The sequence below is a fragment of the Anoplopoma fimbria genome, chromosome 4 (assembly GCF_027596085.1).
Source record: "Anoplopoma fimbria isolate UVic2021 breed Golden Eagle Sablefish chromosome 4, Afim_UVic_2022, whole genome shotgun sequence".
Lineage (NCBI taxonomy): Eukaryota > Metazoa > Chordata > Actinopteri > Perciformes > Anoplopomatidae > Anoplopoma > Anoplopoma fimbria.
Window position 1 is genome coordinate 5,808,745 of NC_072452.1, and position 16,866 is coordinate 5,825,610.

The 16,866-nt window shown below is 44.4% G+C and overlaps 2 protein-coding genes across 5 annotated transcripts; one reads left to right on the forward strand and one right to left on the reverse strand.

Annotated features, from left to right (window-relative positions):
- Positions 1-93: 93 nt before the first annotated feature.
- pld7 (phospholipase D family, member 7) lies at positions 94-9,962 on the reverse strand. 3 transcript variants are annotated; one of them, XM_054597060.1, is made up of 12 exons: positions 9,605-9,962; positions 9,088-9,195; positions 6,251-7,225; positions 5,851-6,038; positions 5,358-5,532; positions 5,156-5,270; positions 4,233-4,360; positions 3,914-4,117; positions 3,515-3,654; positions 2,762-2,927; positions 2,557-2,656; positions 94-1,462 (listed from the first exon to the last, which is right to left on the reverse strand). In XM_054597060.1, exons 1-12 carry the CDS (start codon positions 9,734-9,736, stop codon positions 1,260-1,262), a joined length of 2,634 nt encoding a protein of 877 aa, XP_054453035.1. In that variant the 5' UTR covers positions 9,737-9,962; the 3' UTR covers positions 94-1,259. The 3 variants fall into 3 exon arrangements, with proteins under 3 accessions (XP_054453035.1, XP_054453036.1, XP_054453037.1); XM_054597061.1 differs by lacking the exon at positions 9,605-9,962 and adding an exon at positions 9,310-9,590; XM_054597062.1 differs by lacking the exons at positions 9,088-9,195; positions 9,605-9,962 and adding an exon at positions 8,786-8,932 and having other exon boundaries at positions 96-1,462.
- Positions 9,214-16,460, forward strand: gpr137 (G protein-coupled receptor 137). Of its 2 annotated transcripts, none has more exons than XM_054597064.1 (8): positions 9,214-9,228; positions 11,589-12,061; positions 12,354-12,403; positions 12,537-12,777; positions 13,212-13,361; positions 13,616-13,741; positions 13,851-13,969; positions 14,749-16,460. In XM_054597064.1, exons 2-8 carry the CDS (start codon positions 11,681-11,683, stop codon positions 14,843-14,845), a joined length of 1,164 nt encoding a protein of 387 aa, XP_054453039.1. In that variant the 5' UTR covers positions 9,214-9,228; positions 11,589-11,680; the 3' UTR covers positions 14,846-16,460. The 2 variants fall into 2 exon arrangements, with proteins under 2 accessions (XP_054453039.1, XP_054453038.1); XM_054597063.1 differs by lacking the exon at positions 9,214-9,228 and adding an exon at positions 10,128-10,214.
- Positions 16,461-16,866: the final 406 nt, after the last annotated feature.

Genomic DNA, 16,866 nt, shown 5'->3' on the forward strand with positions numbered 1-16,866 from the left:
GTTAAGTTGAATGTATTGTTTTTATTTGATTTTATGGCACAAAAAAAAAATACATTTTCATCCAACTTGTAACTAATAAAAAAAAATGATCAGGAATATTTAAAAAGGTCAGTTCACCCAGAAAACAACTATCTCCCTTACCTAAAGAGTTGTCTCTTCATGACTATCCATGCAGATAGTTCAAGCTCACATGCACTAAAAGTACACGTGACATGCCCGGTTTACGGCAATGTAAGCAATAAAGGAGAAGCTCTGATAACAACACACAAGGGAAAGGGCCTTTTTATTGTCTGATCAGGTAGTATCACTCCACTATATCTTCACATAGCAAATAGTTGTTTGCTGCTATGTTAATGCTCTGAATTCCATATATTGCACCTTTTTAAAAAAAAAAAAAAAAAGGCACAATTTAACCAAAAACTAACTGCATACGGGAGAGGCAAGCAAGAAACAAGTTTGGTAGTTAGGGTGAATCGACAACCCTCCTGTCCTCGTACTCATGACGCTCTCAAAGATCACCATCCAAGAAGGTTTTATTTATACAGAAACATCCACCAAACTGCTCTGTTACTAAAGAAACAGGTCCACTGATAACAGGAACAGTGTGTCAAGCATAGAACATGTGACCCTGGTAATGAAGGAAACGGGCACATTTAGTAATTATATACAGTAACAGGTGCCTGAGAAGTACAGAACACTTTAATCATAAAGCAAAGCATGCTCGGTTTTTACTGTCTGTAGTGGTACATATTCAAATTGGATTTCTTTGTGAGCAAGACATCAGTATTTACAAGCATCTTGGAGTAACATATCGTATGGTTTCACTACATAAACATTAACAGCTGATAGCTTCAGCGGTGCAAACATGGCCGTCTGTGTATGAACCTCTTTGGAAATGTTTTATCTCCTGCGTGAGGATGTTAAAGCTTGGCACCGACATGTTTAAGAGAAAATATACAGAATGCTCCAGGCATGAAAATAAATTGTACAAAGCGAGTTCCCCTTGCACATTTACTCTTAAGAAAATATTCAGAACAATGCAGAGTATAAAAATGATACGTTCCGGAACAAAATACTTTAAAAAAAAAACTTGCAATTATATACAGAAAGGCAGCCAGCCAGCCGGGAAACGGCCATAAGATAAAGTGTGTTCATTCACACGGTACAGCAAGCGGATTCTGCAGAAGCTGAATAAAGTTCAAGTGGCAGCAGCAGGCAGGATGCTCATCTTCAATGTGCTTTATTTGAACAATTGGCCCTCAGTATGGGTGGCGGGGGCAAACGTCCACGTCGTCCAGAGAGAGACTGCTGGCATACTCAGACGTCCAGTCTCTGAGGAACAGCTCCTCTGCTTGGCTCTGCAGGGTCTCTTGGCCTTTTTCAACCACGGAGCCGGTCTGGTTCACCACCAAGCCCACTCCGGCTGTCTGGGTGAAGTAGTTCTGGGACCAGTTGGACGTCCCTGTGAACACGGACACATCAGTTCGATCGCATGAGAAGACACAGGAACTAAAAAGGACTAACAGCTAACATGTTGGTGAGATTCATAATCTCTCCACCGCATGGGTTCCATTTAAGAAAAAGTGGATTTTTTGACATTTGATTTTTCTGGAGGCAAGTTGATCTGGATAAAAAACAGGTTGAATTATGTCTCCTACACTGGCAAACTTAAAAAAAAAGAGAAACTTTTTTATAAGAAATCAAAAAATAAACTCAATTCCAGATTATAATGACTCAAAAGGTAGAAGTTTACTTCTCTGAACAAAGCATCATGTTTAAAAAGCAAATAAAATTTTTTACACACACAATATGCACATCGAAAGGCAAATGTATGAGAGTAATAAGTACAATATTTCCAATATATTTCAAGACTGTCCTTAAAGAGGTAGCTTGGTTGTTTTGACTTGGACTCTATGTTCCTGTTTTTCTGTCTAAGTGACTAAGGGAGTGATGGCCCTGCAGCCTGAAATCCTTCCAGGAAATTCCTCTCTGTAAATGAACGTCCTGATAGATCGTTATTAAAAGTGTCCGACAAATTTATGGATGGACCCTACAGAGAAATAAAACCTTTTTCTTTACCTCTCTGTTTGTTAATGTCATCATGTGACTTGTTGCAGGAAGACAACGGTGGAAACGAGAGAAAGAGTTGGAGATAGGCGTTCCATTGTTGTCAGTTTGTTGGGTTCTTAGCGTTAGCGAATGAGACAATATGTAAAGAAAACCTTTTTATTTCTCTGCAGTGTCCGTCCCATAATGTTGTCGGACCCTTAAAATAACAATCTAAACCTGTCAATGCCAAAATCAAGCACTTACAGTGGACGTACAGTGAGGGTGAGAAATTGCCTGGAAGATTACATTACAGCCTGTTTAGAAGCTGCCATAATTCTGGACCAGTTTCAAAAACTGATAAGGTCCAGGTTAAAGTTAATCTTTAAGTACAATACTTTCATAAATCTACTTTATTATTAGTCATCTATAGGAGTTATTTTCTTCCTCTGAGCCTGTCACAGTGGGTCTTTTGTTTGTCTGAAGGGTCAGGTATTGGTTATAGCGTACCTATGTAGACCACTCTGTCCGTGACCATGTACTTGGCATGATTGACTCGTGCAAAGGGAATCTTCATCTGCTCCGCCGTTGAAGGCACTGTAAATATTTTCTGCACGGAAACAAAACATCAGAGGTTTAAGATATATCAGCGTTCTGTGTACGTGACCATGTCTGAGTCATTGTACAGCAAATCCAAAAAAATCTCCCAACGCACCACGTCAATGTCACACTTCAGCTGAGGCCTGTTGAGGGCCAGCAGGGACTGCAGGAAGGGGAACATGGGGGCAGGGGAGTGCTTCCAGCAGCTGACCAGGAGTCTGACCTGGACATCTCTGGTGCAGGCCGCAGCACGCAGGGCGGAGTCGATGGCCGGCCAGAACCTGAGAGAGGAGGACCAGCGCACAGTTTGAGCCCTATAGCGGGGAAAGCTTTCTAGAAGACAGGGAAATATCAGAACATCTGTGGTGCTGGTGGGCAAATTAGAGGAAAAAACCCAGCCAAGCCGAGAAATGGAAAATGTCTGCGCTGCTTTAAAAGGATTACACAGCAGAATACATTATCCTCAGTTTGAATGTCCTCTGTAATGTGTTTGGACACTTCTAAAAGCATCACAGTGCTGATCAGCTTTAATCCAGTTATGCAAGTCTCCAACATTTGAATTAGAAGTCAGAGGACGAATCTCATCTTACTCAGAAGAGTTGCTTTGTCAGCCAATCAGGGTCCAGTGTCGTCATTGAATACCCATTATCTATTCTCAAGACATCCTGTGTTGCATTATTTGTTACTGTAATGATGCGTTCACACCAAACGCGGCGCAAATAATTCCCTTTGTGTTTGTGTGAACGCAGCGCAATACCTAAATCTAGATTTAAAGAGATTTAAACCATTGTTTTGCATGAGGCGTTGGTTTGTGTCTAGCATTGTAACAGTGCAGAGGTCAACTCTGGGGTCGAGAGGCTCATCTCACCTGAGCGGTTCTGTGTACTGAGACAGAGGGAGGTAGTCCATGACGGAGATGTGAATGAATCTCTGGGCGTCGTCGATGACCGACAGGATGGTGGAGAGATCGTCGGAGCGGCCGCGGGCGGAGATCTGAGGAGGGGCGCTCTGCAGGAGACGGATACAACACAGGAAGTGAGGAACACTGGAGCAACCACAGAGAGGATATGCTATGTTAGGATATGAAATTCAAAAATTCAAAATGGTGTGAACTTATTTGTCATATGACAATGTAAATGCTGTGTCGTATCCTCCTATTCCATTAAAATCTGAAAAATATTTCAGGTTTAAATGTATTATGTTCAGAAATATCTGTAAAAAAAAAAAAAAAAAAAAAAAAAAAAAAAAAAAGCATTCCAGTACTTACAGACAGGTAGACTTGAGCAGGCACTCCGTTGAACTTCAGTCGCAGGGGATTCTGGGAGCTGGACAGGGCAGAGAGACGAGCAGGCCAGTACGGCGGCAGGGAGCCGTTGGCCGCGCCGCCGATGCTCCAGTACACCCCAAAGACCCGAGAGGCGTCCTGAGCCAGGCAGCTGCAGTCCTCCACAGACAGGCCGACCTCCTTCACCTGGTTTTAACAAAGCACACGGGACGCGTTAGTTCTGCCACCGCCACCGCTGGGACTGTTACTTTATGTCAAACATGTAGAGTGGACATTTGTCTGTAGGAAAGAGCCCTCCTACCTGACTGAGGGAGCGCCAGTCCATGTTGGCACTACCCAGGTAGAAGTGCTTTTGATCCACCACCCACAGCTTGGTGTGGACAATGCCTCCAGTCACAGCCCCGAGGTCCACCTCTCTGACTTCTGCACCTGAAAACAAAATTAAAAAAAACACACAGACGATCAGAAATTAGTGCAGAGTCAATTTAATTTTTGAACCTGATTAAATCATGGTTTAACCATAAAGTTAAACCTCTGTTTAAACATCAGTTTAGCTTAGATTCGGTTGCACCATAACTTTAAACTCCAATGTAAATTTGATCCAGAATTAACTGTTAACTTACACTTGAGGAGAAAGGAGGAAGTGGTTGCCTTTTTGTGACGGTTAGAGCTAAATAATCTAGTTCTTATACAAAAGTTAAGGGACAGACTCAACCAAACTGAGTTTTATGATGCTGCTGCTGCTAAGTTTATATCCAGATAACTGTTCAGCAAGGAAACTGTCCTGGAGCTGATTGTCTTTCTTTCCTTCCTGTGAAATGTATTTTCTTATTGTGCTGTTAAAATCTATTATATGGCCGTCTTGATTCATTAATTTGGCCAATAAGTTTTCTGCCTAACTATCATGAGTAACGTTAGACTAACTCATTTACGTTTTAGTTAGCTAGCTAGCTGGCTAGCAATATAATGTTTTGTTAATAATACAGAGAAGAAGTTTTTTATGCCACAGAGCCCTACTTAATTATAAATAATTGCTCAGTTTAAACCCAGTTTTGCTAAATTCAGAATAGAACTAATCTTAGATTAAATGAACCTGTGTTGTTTTACCCATCCTAAATGTGTGTGTTTTTAACATACAGGTGATGTGGCCTAGTTCAGTTGTATTTGATGGTGCACACGGCACTGAGGAAACACAGAGAGCTCCATGTCGTAGTGACAACGTACCTGCTGCAGCCAGTTGTGCTGTATCTTCAGTCGAGCTCTGGGGGGCGTTGACGGCAATCTGGAGGTTCACGCCTTTGGATTTGAGCTGTTTAAGTTGCTCAAAGACCATTCTTCCCTGCAAAATATGTGGACGTGATATCACACACATTAGAGGATCAAAACATTAGTGCATCATCAGAGTAGAGCACGCCACTGAGCTAACCTGAGAGTCAGAGGAGTCCGCCAACTCGTCGCCTCGCAGAGTCAAGTAGAAAGCAGCGATCTGCACCGAGCTGTTGGCCTTGTCCAGCAGACGCAGCCAGCTGTCTGCGATGCTCCCTCTGGGCGAGGGAGAAGACTGGTAGAGACCCACGGGGATGCTCTCCACCAACTGCACTCTGAGCAAAGGAGGGGGAGAAACTAAAGCTCCAACCACGTACAAACCAAACACAATGCTGCCATCATCTCAAACTAGAGCCGCTCAACTTTGAAGTTGGCCTGGATTTTGCAGAGCTCTTATGACATTTCTTTAACTGCTCATATGTCAGCTTTAAAACGGCAAAATGGACGATGATGTCTGTTGCATCATGTCCATTTTGGGGGAGAGAGAAGGGATGACATGCAGCACAGTGCCACAGGGCAGATTACGAACTCGGGGCCGGTACAAATGACTCCTTTTGTCACAGCTAGTGGTTCACAACAACAAATTGTCTTACCGACAGTCGGTGCTGCAAGGCTCTGGTACGAAGCCGAAGCCCTCCAGCCAGTGCAGCTCCAGCTGAGCCGCGAGCTGAGCCACGGACAGGGGAAGGCCGTAGTGCCAAACGTGCTGGCCGAACCCCCCTAGAAGCAGCAGGGTGGTGGGCAAGAAGCAGAAGAGGACGAAACTGGAGCATCCTGAGCTCTGCGGAACAAAACCAGAACCAGTTTAGCTTGTGAGCGAATGTGTGAAGACCCGAGCACAGCTGTGACAGGAGACTGGGGAACAGCCGAGGACCGTGTTGCATGCCAAAGCTGTTGCTGCAGGGCGTGGTGACATTCCATTTTGTGTGGCTGTCTCACTCTGATAAGACCACAGAGGCAACAGTGGGAGGCAATAAGATCAACATGGCTCACCTTGGTTGACCTGGTCGACTGAGCTTTAGTGGGTTTCTCTGGCGCTACAGGAGAGGTCGGTTCATCGACGTCGGCCCTTTCCTCTGCGGCATCAGAAACCTCAGGCTGGCTTAGTATGAGCGGTTCGTGATGCTCCTCCGCTGAATCGTGGCCCTCAGACTTCTCATCCGCAAACTCATCCTCGCATTCAACGTCTGACGAGGATCTGCTGTCATTTAATTCAAGCGGGTGCGTCGGCTTCGTGTCCCACGGCGGCTGTTCATCCATAATGGCCTCCTCTTGGCTAACCTCGGCTGCGTGAAGGATGTCCGCGGGCTCTGACTTTTCCGTATCTCCAGAAGCAGTGAGGATGATCCTGCTTCTTCCGTGCTGCTCTTCTGCGTCCTCCGGTGGCTTTTGGCTGACGTAGGCCTCGGCTGGATGGCGAGATACGGGGGCAGCCCGTGCGCCGTCAGTTTCTGTTTCAAACTCTTTGCTCTGGTCTCGCTCTGGTACATGCTGCTCCGAGCCGTGGTCTGGTCTGAGGGCAGGCCTGGGGCTCGCAGTCATTGAAGAGTACTGTGCAGGCTCGGACAAACTCCAGCTCTTGGGTGCAGTAATCAGGGGACTACGGGCTGCTGCTGCTAGTTCTGGACTGCCGAACGGAGGGGGGGCTTCCAGGCCGACTTTGGGGACGCGGACTGTTGGCAGTGGGAGAGCCGTTTCTCTGACCTCGAGCGGCTTGGATTTCGAGGCCTCCGCACTCCCACCTGAAGCCTTCCCAGCAGGCTGAGCTCCGGGGACGGGGGCATCTTTTTTGAGAGCAGCTGGCTCCGGGGTCGCGCTGGCAATGGCCGGCCGTTTGTTGAAAGTGGGGATTCGGGAGACGAGTTTACCGCCTTTGCGGTTCATGTCTTCTTTCTCCTCAAACTCTTTTCTTGCAGCCTTGTCGTCAACCAGCAGGCGGTCCAGCACCACACTGCAATACTTCAGCTCCTGAGGAGGATCGCACTTTATGAGGAAAAATATATACATCCTACATCCTGTGTAGCTTATATGAATATCTATCTCACACACAAGTTTTAACTCAATGGCTCTAAAAAAAAAAATACTCTCATGTCGTCCCCCATTGCTGCACATAACAACTGAAATATCTTTTAAAAAATGCAAACAGTTAAAAAAAGAAGATATTTGCAAACCTAATGTTGTCTTTTGTCTTGACACTAACGCTGCATATTATATATACTACATATATGTATACTATATATATTACCTGGAGAGGGTTCCGTAGCACTGCAACAGCTAACTAGACAAGTCACACCTATTCAAATGAGCTCTCCCTGTCTGGTACACCTCAGCATGGCCGGCACACACTGATCAACATGTTGTCCTACTTGTTTATGCACAAGACATGAGTGTTACCATGGCTACAAACATTCTTCAACTTTACATTCTGATGGCAGTCAAAAGCTGGACACTAAACTTGCTTTGCTTTAAGCTCCATTTCCATTAAACATACGCTGACATCCCATGGCAACCGTGTTTCAGTATTCCAAAGAAGAAAGCCGGGATGGCTCATCAAGGCGTGGCTGATCTGCTGGTCATATTTCTGCAGCTGCTGCATTCATTCTACAAGATGTATTGTAGTCCTCCAATAGACTATGACGTTACTGTCCAAACAGTGTTTCATTTACTCTACCTTGATGCTACTGAACACCTGCCAGAAGTTAAAAGAAGTGATTATTTTCCCTTTTTTTGTGTCACAGTTTTTTCTTGTCACAATAGGACATTCATTCATTCATTCATTTATTGTCCGTAACCTGCTTATCCAGTTAAGGGTCGCAGGGGTGCTGGAGCCGATCTCAGCTGTCAATGGGAGAAGGCAGGGTACACCTGGACAGGTCGCCAGTCTGTCGCAGGGCTGACATATAGAGACAAACAACCATTCACACTCACATCCACACCTACGGGCAATTGAGCTGCTTCAGGTTCAGGGTCCTGCTAACGAGCATGCTGGCTCACTGTCACAGCTAACAGCGACGCTTGAATAGAGCAGGGTCATCGTTAATGTTATCAGTAACACCTGGGCTTGTCCTGACAACACACAATGCCTGCTGTGAAAAAAACAACAACTATCCAGCCCAACTAATACAGGATTGTTCTTGTACAAATATAGATATCAGTCAATGGTCTTTTTTTCCATAAATGCACAAAATATATATTTTTAATAATAAAAAACACAAATAAGATAATATTAACCCACAAATATCAAGTGATATTGATCTCAAAGCTTTTGGTTGAGCTCTTATGTTTATATGTCAATAACTAACTCACATGATGCTAAACATACAGAACCAGTCAAAAGTTTGGACACACCTTCTCATTCAACTACTTTGAAGAATGTAAAATATAAAACATATTCTGGTTTGTTGAGCATTTGTTTGTTTACCACATAATGTGTTCCTTCATAGTTTGGATGTCTTCAATATTAATCTACAATGTATAAAGAAAGAAAGAAAGAAAGAAAACCCATTGAATGAGAAGGTGTGTCCAAACCTTTGACTGGTACTGTATAATATATAATTCGGCTTTACTGCTCTACACCAGGCTAGAGGAGATTAGGACACTTCCGCACTAGTCATTCGATATGTCCTGTTGGTGACAACATGCTGCTGCACAGACACACAGCATCATCTCTCTCACCACGTGGCTGCATAAATAAGAGTCCTGCTCCACCTAACAGCAAGAGGAGTGCGCGCGCGTGCGTGCGTGCGTGCGTGTGTGTGTGTGTGTGTGTGTGTGTGTGTGTGTGTGTGTGTGTGTGTGTGTGTTACTCTGTGAGAGGAATGATTGACTACCGTGACACCAGCCTCCTCAGCGGTTTCCTCCTCCAGGTCAGCAGGGACACTTGAATGCGTCTCCATCACTTGGCCTCGGACGGACTCAGAGTCTGACTCATCCGAATCCTAACGGGACAAGACCGATTACAGGACACACAGGTGAAGGATATGCATCTGGATGTACAGAAGGCCAATGGTTAAAGCCATACAGTCTCATAGTAAACACAGTGCAACACTTACCATGGTGCAGTAACTTGCAGAGGGGTTGACGCTCGCGATGCAGTTATTAACTATTAAGGGTTATTCTAACAGATGGTGCACACATAAAGTAGTAACAGAGGTATATATATGTATATGTATGTATGTATGTATATATACACACACACACGACAGCTTAAGCCCGGCTGGTCTCTGCAGACGCCCTCCTTCACTACAACCTCTCCGCTGAGCGACGTGGCTGACTGTGAAGGCTTGTTTTCAGCAGCAGAGGGAGGAAGAGGAGGCGGAAAAGCTGAGTAATACAAAGAAGACCCACCTCGTGCGCAGACGTCCCGGGCGGGAGGCTCGACCTTCCCCGTGCTGCCGGCGGCGGCGTCGTGTCCCGGAACTCTTCCTCACCCGCCTGCCGGGGGCGGATGGATTTCCTGGACCGCAGCACCATCGGCATCCTGAGGGGAACCCGCTTTAAGGACGCAGTGGCACGGGACGTAGAGTTAGGGATTCGCTCTCTCTGGAAGACGGCTTAATGTGGAGACATCGAGCAGAAACCCCTTCCTCTGTGACGTAAACTGATAATATGACGTTTAATGCGAGGTGAGCCCTGAAGCGTTTCTTCAGGTACGTAAACAACAACTTGAAGAAACCGCGATTTCCTGTCCTCGCTGATTGGCTGATTGGATTCAAAGCAATTGGCCCCGCCCACCAGGTCTACGTATGTCCTCGTAGCCCCGCCCACCAGGTACTACGTATGTCCTCGTAGCCCCGCCCACCAGGCACTACGTAGGTCCTCGTAGCCCCGCCCACCAGGCACTACGTAGGTCCTCGTAGCCCCGCCCACCAGGCACTACGTAGGCCACACAACCCGGAAGCGAGGGATTACCGTCGTCTGCTGTTGATCCAGGAGCTTGTTGTTCACTTTAAACCAGGTCTGTTGTTGTTGTTAAATGATTACTGACTAGTTTATACATTTGGTGTGTTTGCTTTGTTGTTTTGTGAGAAAGCGAAACGTAACAAGGAATAGTTGACATTGATTTCTGGTTAACAGAGTTGGTTTCAGGGAGTTAAGCCGTGGTGGAACTTAAATGACCTGGTTGTTTATGTCCCAGAGACCAGAGTTGAGACATGGAGCGAGCTGAGGTCAAAGGTCACTGACAAGTACCCAGGGCACGTGAGAAACTTGTACAATATAATGCTCCACAAGTGTTACTTTCAGAAGTTTGAAATGTTGACAGTACTGTTGAAAATGAAAGAGAAAGTTTGAGCTTTTGTGCTGATTTGTTCAACCGGAACCTCTCTGTGATTGTCCTATAACTAATCAGGTCACTGTCTGTGGTTTGAGTCAATACAATGGTTGACACAGCTGTCAGAGTATGTAAACCATACCATATGACATTAGACTGATATAACAGGGAGGTTGTTACATTGTCATTCATTTTGAACAATTTTTAAAGTGAGATTTCTGCATGAATTTATTCTGTGATACTGCAGCTGAGAATGAAAGCTCATGTTTTGACTTCCCGTTACCATCGTGAGCCAGTGTCAAGAACAGCTATAAAACCGTACTATGACTCATATCAATATTGGAGGGAGGCCTTATGGTTATTGCAGAACATAATAACCTCATATTGATATATATATATATATATATATATATATATATATATATATAGTACCAGTCAAAAGTTTGGACACGCCTTCTCATTCAGTGGTTTTTCTTTATTTTTATTTTCATTTATGTTTTTATATAGATTAATATTGAAGACATCCAAACTATGAAGGAACACATATGGAATTATGTGGTAAACAAACCAGAATATGTTTTACATTTTAGATTCTTCAAAGTAGTTGAATGAGAAGGTGTGAACAAACTTTTGACTGGTACTGTATATGGTCTGGCAATATTTCCTCACTGACCATTGGTCATTTCAGAATATTTTTAAAGAAAAAACTAGTTGTGGTGGGCAATAGGGATAAATGATTGTTTTATGTTTATGTAATTTCATTAAATAGTACACTTTATTTTGAAAATCTATTGAGTAACTATGAAAGCTTCAAATAAAAATAGGATTGTCTGATGTTTCGCATATCAAGCAAATTAAACAGCACACTAATTAAGATGTAAAACAAATTAAATAAAAACCAGTATTAGCCTATTGTATTGGCCTAAGGTCTCATGGTGTACATTGTCTTATCGGCCATACATATTCGTGTTATGAAGGTATACATTTTTCCTCCATATTGCCCATCTCTTGCTCAGTGTTCTGCTCGTGACCTGTTGACCCCTGGTGTCTTTGTTTCAGGTCTCCCATGTGGACCGTCTGGGCTGAGAGGGGGAAGGTTCAGCAGTTTGTTCTGTGATGATGGACAGTTAGTCAGTCCCGTCAGTACTCCAATGGAAGCTCCGGTCACAGCCGCCCCTCCTCCCAACTCCTCCACCCCGCCGGTCCCGGTCCCCCTGGAGCCAGCCGTCGCCCCGTCGGTCGAGCTGGGCTTCACCATCCTCTACACCGCTCTGTACGCCGCTCTGTTCCTGGTGGTGTACGCGCAGCTCTGGCTCCTCTTCCTCTACCGACACAAGCGATGGAGCTACCAGAGCGTCTTCCTGTTCCTCTGCCTGCTCTGGGCTGCCCTCCGCACCACCCTGTTCTCCTTTTACTTCTGCAACGCCCTGGAGGCCAACCACCTACCTGCCGCCGTCTACTGGCTGCTCTACTGCTTCCCTGTCTGCCTGCAGTTCTTCACTCTCAGCCTTATCAACCTGTATTTCACTCAGGTCAGACTGGGGAGAATGGGACAGGGGTTTTTGTTTTTTGTTTAAGCTCGGATACACCAGCTGCAATTTAGAGGGAAATACTGATTTCCTGTCATAGATAAATAAGTGAAAGTAAAAACAAGTTTCAAGGTCTTTGCACAATCGTTGAGCAGGGGAATTGCTTTCACTAGCCGAAGAAATACATGAAACCGTGTGGAGCTTTAGGGGGACTGAAAAGAAAAGACTTTCAGTTTCATTCTTAATGTCAGATGTTTTTGTTCACTCTGTTGCTTATTTCTCTCTTATAACACAGGTGCTGTTCAAAGTGAAAGAGACGTATAGCTCAGACGTGGACAGAGGAGTGTAAGTTTCACTCTACAGCAAAGAGCCCCTTTTCCTTCAGAACAATACAGTAGCAAGCTTTTGTTCTGAACCCTGGTCTTGATCAAACCTCGTTGAGCAATAATCCATTGTTAATAATCCGTGTCGTCCTCAGGTGGCTGGCGCGGTGCATATACGGTGCCCTGAGCGCCATCTTCCTCGGTGTCAATGTGGTCTGTGCGGCCCTCAGGGACAGAGGAGCCGGCGGCGGGTCGGGTGAGCTGACCTGGACTCTGGTCCTGGTTCGAGTCCTAATCAACGACTTGCTCTTCATCCTGGATGCGGTGCTGCTGGCCGCTTTGCTGCTGCTGCTGACCAAACACTCGCGCTCCACCAGCCCCTACCTGATCAGCAAGGTGTGCTCGGCAACAGGCTTGGAAGTGACGCAGCACTGACTTAAACATATAAATTAAAGGGGCACCACAAGATTAGTTGACTCCTCATGATTAGTCCTACTCGTAGTCTTCTGTTGCACTGAAGGAGCTTGATCAAGTCTGAGAAAGTGAGCCTAATGACATCACTATGACATCATAAGGGTTATCTCAGCTTGAGCTCAGAAATTACACATTTATAACCCTACAAACTGGAATTGCGGGTGTTAACCAGTCTGGGAGGGTCTAATGAAAGGGAATATAGAGTTGCATTTTGGGAATTGTAGGATCCCAACCTAGAAGAACCTAAAAGTCATCTTTAGGGAAGTGCAGTACACGCCCCCCCCAAATCATAAGCCACTTCTCTGTAGTTCTGATTGTACTCCAGGCTGACGGTGTCTTTCTCTCCACCCGACCAGGGCACCACAGTGTGCCGCACAGCAACACTGGGAGCAGCAGTGATCTTGTTGTTCGCCAGCCGAGCCTGCTACAACCTGACGGTGCTCTTTCTGTCACAGAGCCAGCGGGTGGAGTCGTTCAACTTCGACTGGTACAACGTCTCTGACCAGGTGAATGTTTGAGTCCAAAGCACGGCGCACTGTTCCAGTTGGCAATATTTTCATATCTCAAAACCTCATGATAAGTCATGGCCAGTAAAAATGCCAACACACCACTAGATAACCCTGTGTGTGTGTGTGTGTGTGTGTGTGTGTGTGTGTGTGTGTGTGTGTGTGTGTGTGTGTGTGTGTGTGTGTGTGTGTGTGTGTGTGTGTGTGTGTGTGTGTGTGTGTGGTGTGGTGTGGTGTGGTGTGTGCGCTTGCAGGCGGACTTGCACAGTGAACTGGGCGACAGGGGCTACATGGCCTTTGGCGCCATCCTCTTCATATGGGAACTGCTCCCAACCAGTCTGCTCATCCTCATCTTCAGAGTTCGCCGGCCGGCTCAAGAGGTAGTCGGCACAATCGGATGACGAAATGAAGAAATGAAACACGAAGCAGTGTAAGTCATTTAAAGCTGTGTGTGTGGGGGTGTGTGTGTGTGGGTGTGTCTCTTCACAGACCAGCAGCATGGCCATCAACAACAGGGTCCTACCTCGTCCCTATTTCTTTGATGACCCTCAACGCAGCGATGAAGATGCACCTGTTCCATGGGCACGCAGTTCACATCCGCACTCAAGGTACTGTCATCACACAGGACGGGTTGAAACGATAAGTCAAGCAATCAGTTCGTCAATCAACAGAAAGCTCTTCATCCACTTCTCATGTTTGATTAAATGATTAAAGTTGGAAACTAAGAAAAAAATGCAAGCATTCCCTCGCCCAGCTGCTCCAATCTGATCCGTTGCTGTGCATTTTCTATAGTGCTGCAGATAAACAATAATTTAATCCTTTGATTAACCTGCAGCTCACTTTATCGATTCATCGTTATTTGAATTTTTTTAAATGACGATGTTAGAAAACAATGAAACTCAAGGCATTTTTACATATTTTAAGCTTGAAACAGAGAATTTTGGGGCATTTTTGCTCAACAAATGCCTGAAACCGTTCGATTATCGATTATCAAAAGTTGATGATTTTTTTCCGGTTGGCTGTTGATCAATGAAGGATTTTAACTCTAATTTAATATGATTGTAAATTGAGTATCTTTGGGTTTTGGGCTGTTGGTCTGACAAAACAATACATTGGAAGACCTCACTCTTGGCTCAGGAAAACTTTGACAAGCATCTTCCACAGATTTCGAACATTCTAAAGACCAAACAAGTAATAGATTAATAGAGAAAATAGTTGTTAGATTAGTCAGTGAAAAAGGTCCTCCAGGGTGTCTGCTGGACAAGTCTCGCAAGTTTGAAAACGCATATTATGACCATACGGCCTTTATACATCTACGACAGTTTAATAAAGTGATTTCAGATTAGGTGTTGTGTTCTCATGTGTTCCTCTTCTCACTGTGTTCCAGCTGGTACGGAGCAGAGACCGCTCCTCTCCTGTTTGCCAGCAATCCTCCAGACCAGAGCCACCAGCACCACTCGTTCTACTCCACCCCCCAGAACTGACCTCCACTTCTCACCACTATCAGGGTCTTCGTGTCCCTGATGACATTCTTCTGAAGGGCAGACCGCACACAGCTACCAGCAAGTAGTACCTTCCTCTGTGGACAGTTTTTTTTGCACTGAAGACCTCAGGAATTCATCAACAAACGGTGAATATGCACCTTGTAGTTTTGAAACAGAGAATATATAGAATTTCTTTTTTTCTTGGCTTAAAAGGGAATGAACTTTGGTGGGAGAAGCCCCGACAGACAAAACATTGTGCTCAGTGATCTTCTCATAAATGATAAAGTGAGATAAAGTTACAATGTGTTTATTATTACAGTGTGCTTATTTTAAATATGTAATTTTCCTATTGTTGATGAAATAAGGTGAACTAGCTCTTACGATTCCCTAAAAATTGCACATTTAGCTTTTCTAAGCATTCCTTATTGAACTAGAAAAGTGCACTCAGTAGAGTGCAAATCTCCGCCAGAGAGTGTGTCTGAATCGACCACTTCCAAGGACCAACGCCCTCTAGGCATTAACGGGGTTGTAAAGCGTCGTAGAACACACTTCCTCCAAAAAGCGATGATGTATGCAGACGATTTGAGACGATCTTACCAAAAACAGACTTCTACTCACCACATTGTCTGCCTCCGTAGCAGCGACTGAGTGGTGGCAATGTGCTCACCAGTGTACTGGTAGCTCAGTTAGCTGTAAGCCATACACACCTTCTCAAACAATACAAGTGTGGGATTGTGGGCGCAGATTAGCAACTGGGGGTCGGCAATACTCTCTGGCCTCCGCCTCCGACTGGTAAGAGTTGAGAGCAGTAAGTGAGGAGTCAGCCAGCAGTCATTGGCAATATGAAACGGGTAATAAAAGGTGTTTTGAGAAAGTGGGAGTCACTTCAACCACGAGAGGTCCTTGAGCCTGCAGCCAAAACTGGCCGCACAAAATATTTTGCAGTTTGCTGCAGCAGAATGCGAGGGTAGCCGTGGACAGACACAGAGATGCACACTCACTCACGGATGCACATGACCAATCGCGTGATCCTCCTGGCAGAGGTAATTAATGTACATAATGTAGTTCATAAGCTTCCAGCATGTGATATAAGCCTTGGAAACAACCACTGACCAAAGAAATATGCAGTTTTGAAATTGACTAAAATACATCTGATCAACGGGTCACTTTGGTGTTCTGTGTCTTGAAGAACAGTAATGTCTTTTGTCACTTTTGATAAATAATTCCACATAAGCATTGTCTATCTTCTAACTTCAGAGCAACACATCACTGCAGGTATTCACATCTCGGAGTTGTTTCCTTTAAGGCCGGTGTCTGCTGTCTCAGATTGTATGTCACTTTTGCAAAGAGTTTTATAATTTTTAATTTTAAAAGTTGCTTTTGATTTCTTATTCCCTTCTTGTGTAAATTGTTATTAGTTATTAATTATTTTGATGCAAGTTTAACTTATTTTATAAAAAAATGCTTCTACCCTATAACTGTAGCAATAAATCAAATGTGATTGTCCTTTATGTCTTAACTGGAATGAGGCTTCCTCATAGCAAGTCGCTCATATTTCTACCCCATGATTGATATTTACTATGTAAACAACAAACCAATAAAAGAATCTAAATGAGCTTGTTTGGCCTGTTGCTTAGTTAAAAACATGTGCTGTGTCTGATCGGTTTTACTACCAGCTCTGAACTTAATTAGTGCCCAGGATTTCAAGGCACTTATTTTTTTGTCTTTTATATTGACTACACTTTATTTTCAGGTCTATGATTTTTGCTTATTTTCCTTAAGATATTTTAAAGAATTTTCCCTGAATAACTAATGGCATTTGGTACTCATATTGGGAAAATAACTAGCTGGATACTCACAGGTCAGCTGAACATAAATCTTAATTTGGAAAAATGTGGAAAAGAACACACATTTCAACAAATAGTACCTTTCTAATAATAAAAGGAATATGAATGACAATGTACCTGGTTTGAAAAGAGCATTTCTTACCTATAATTAGTAAAAACCACATGTGTCTATCC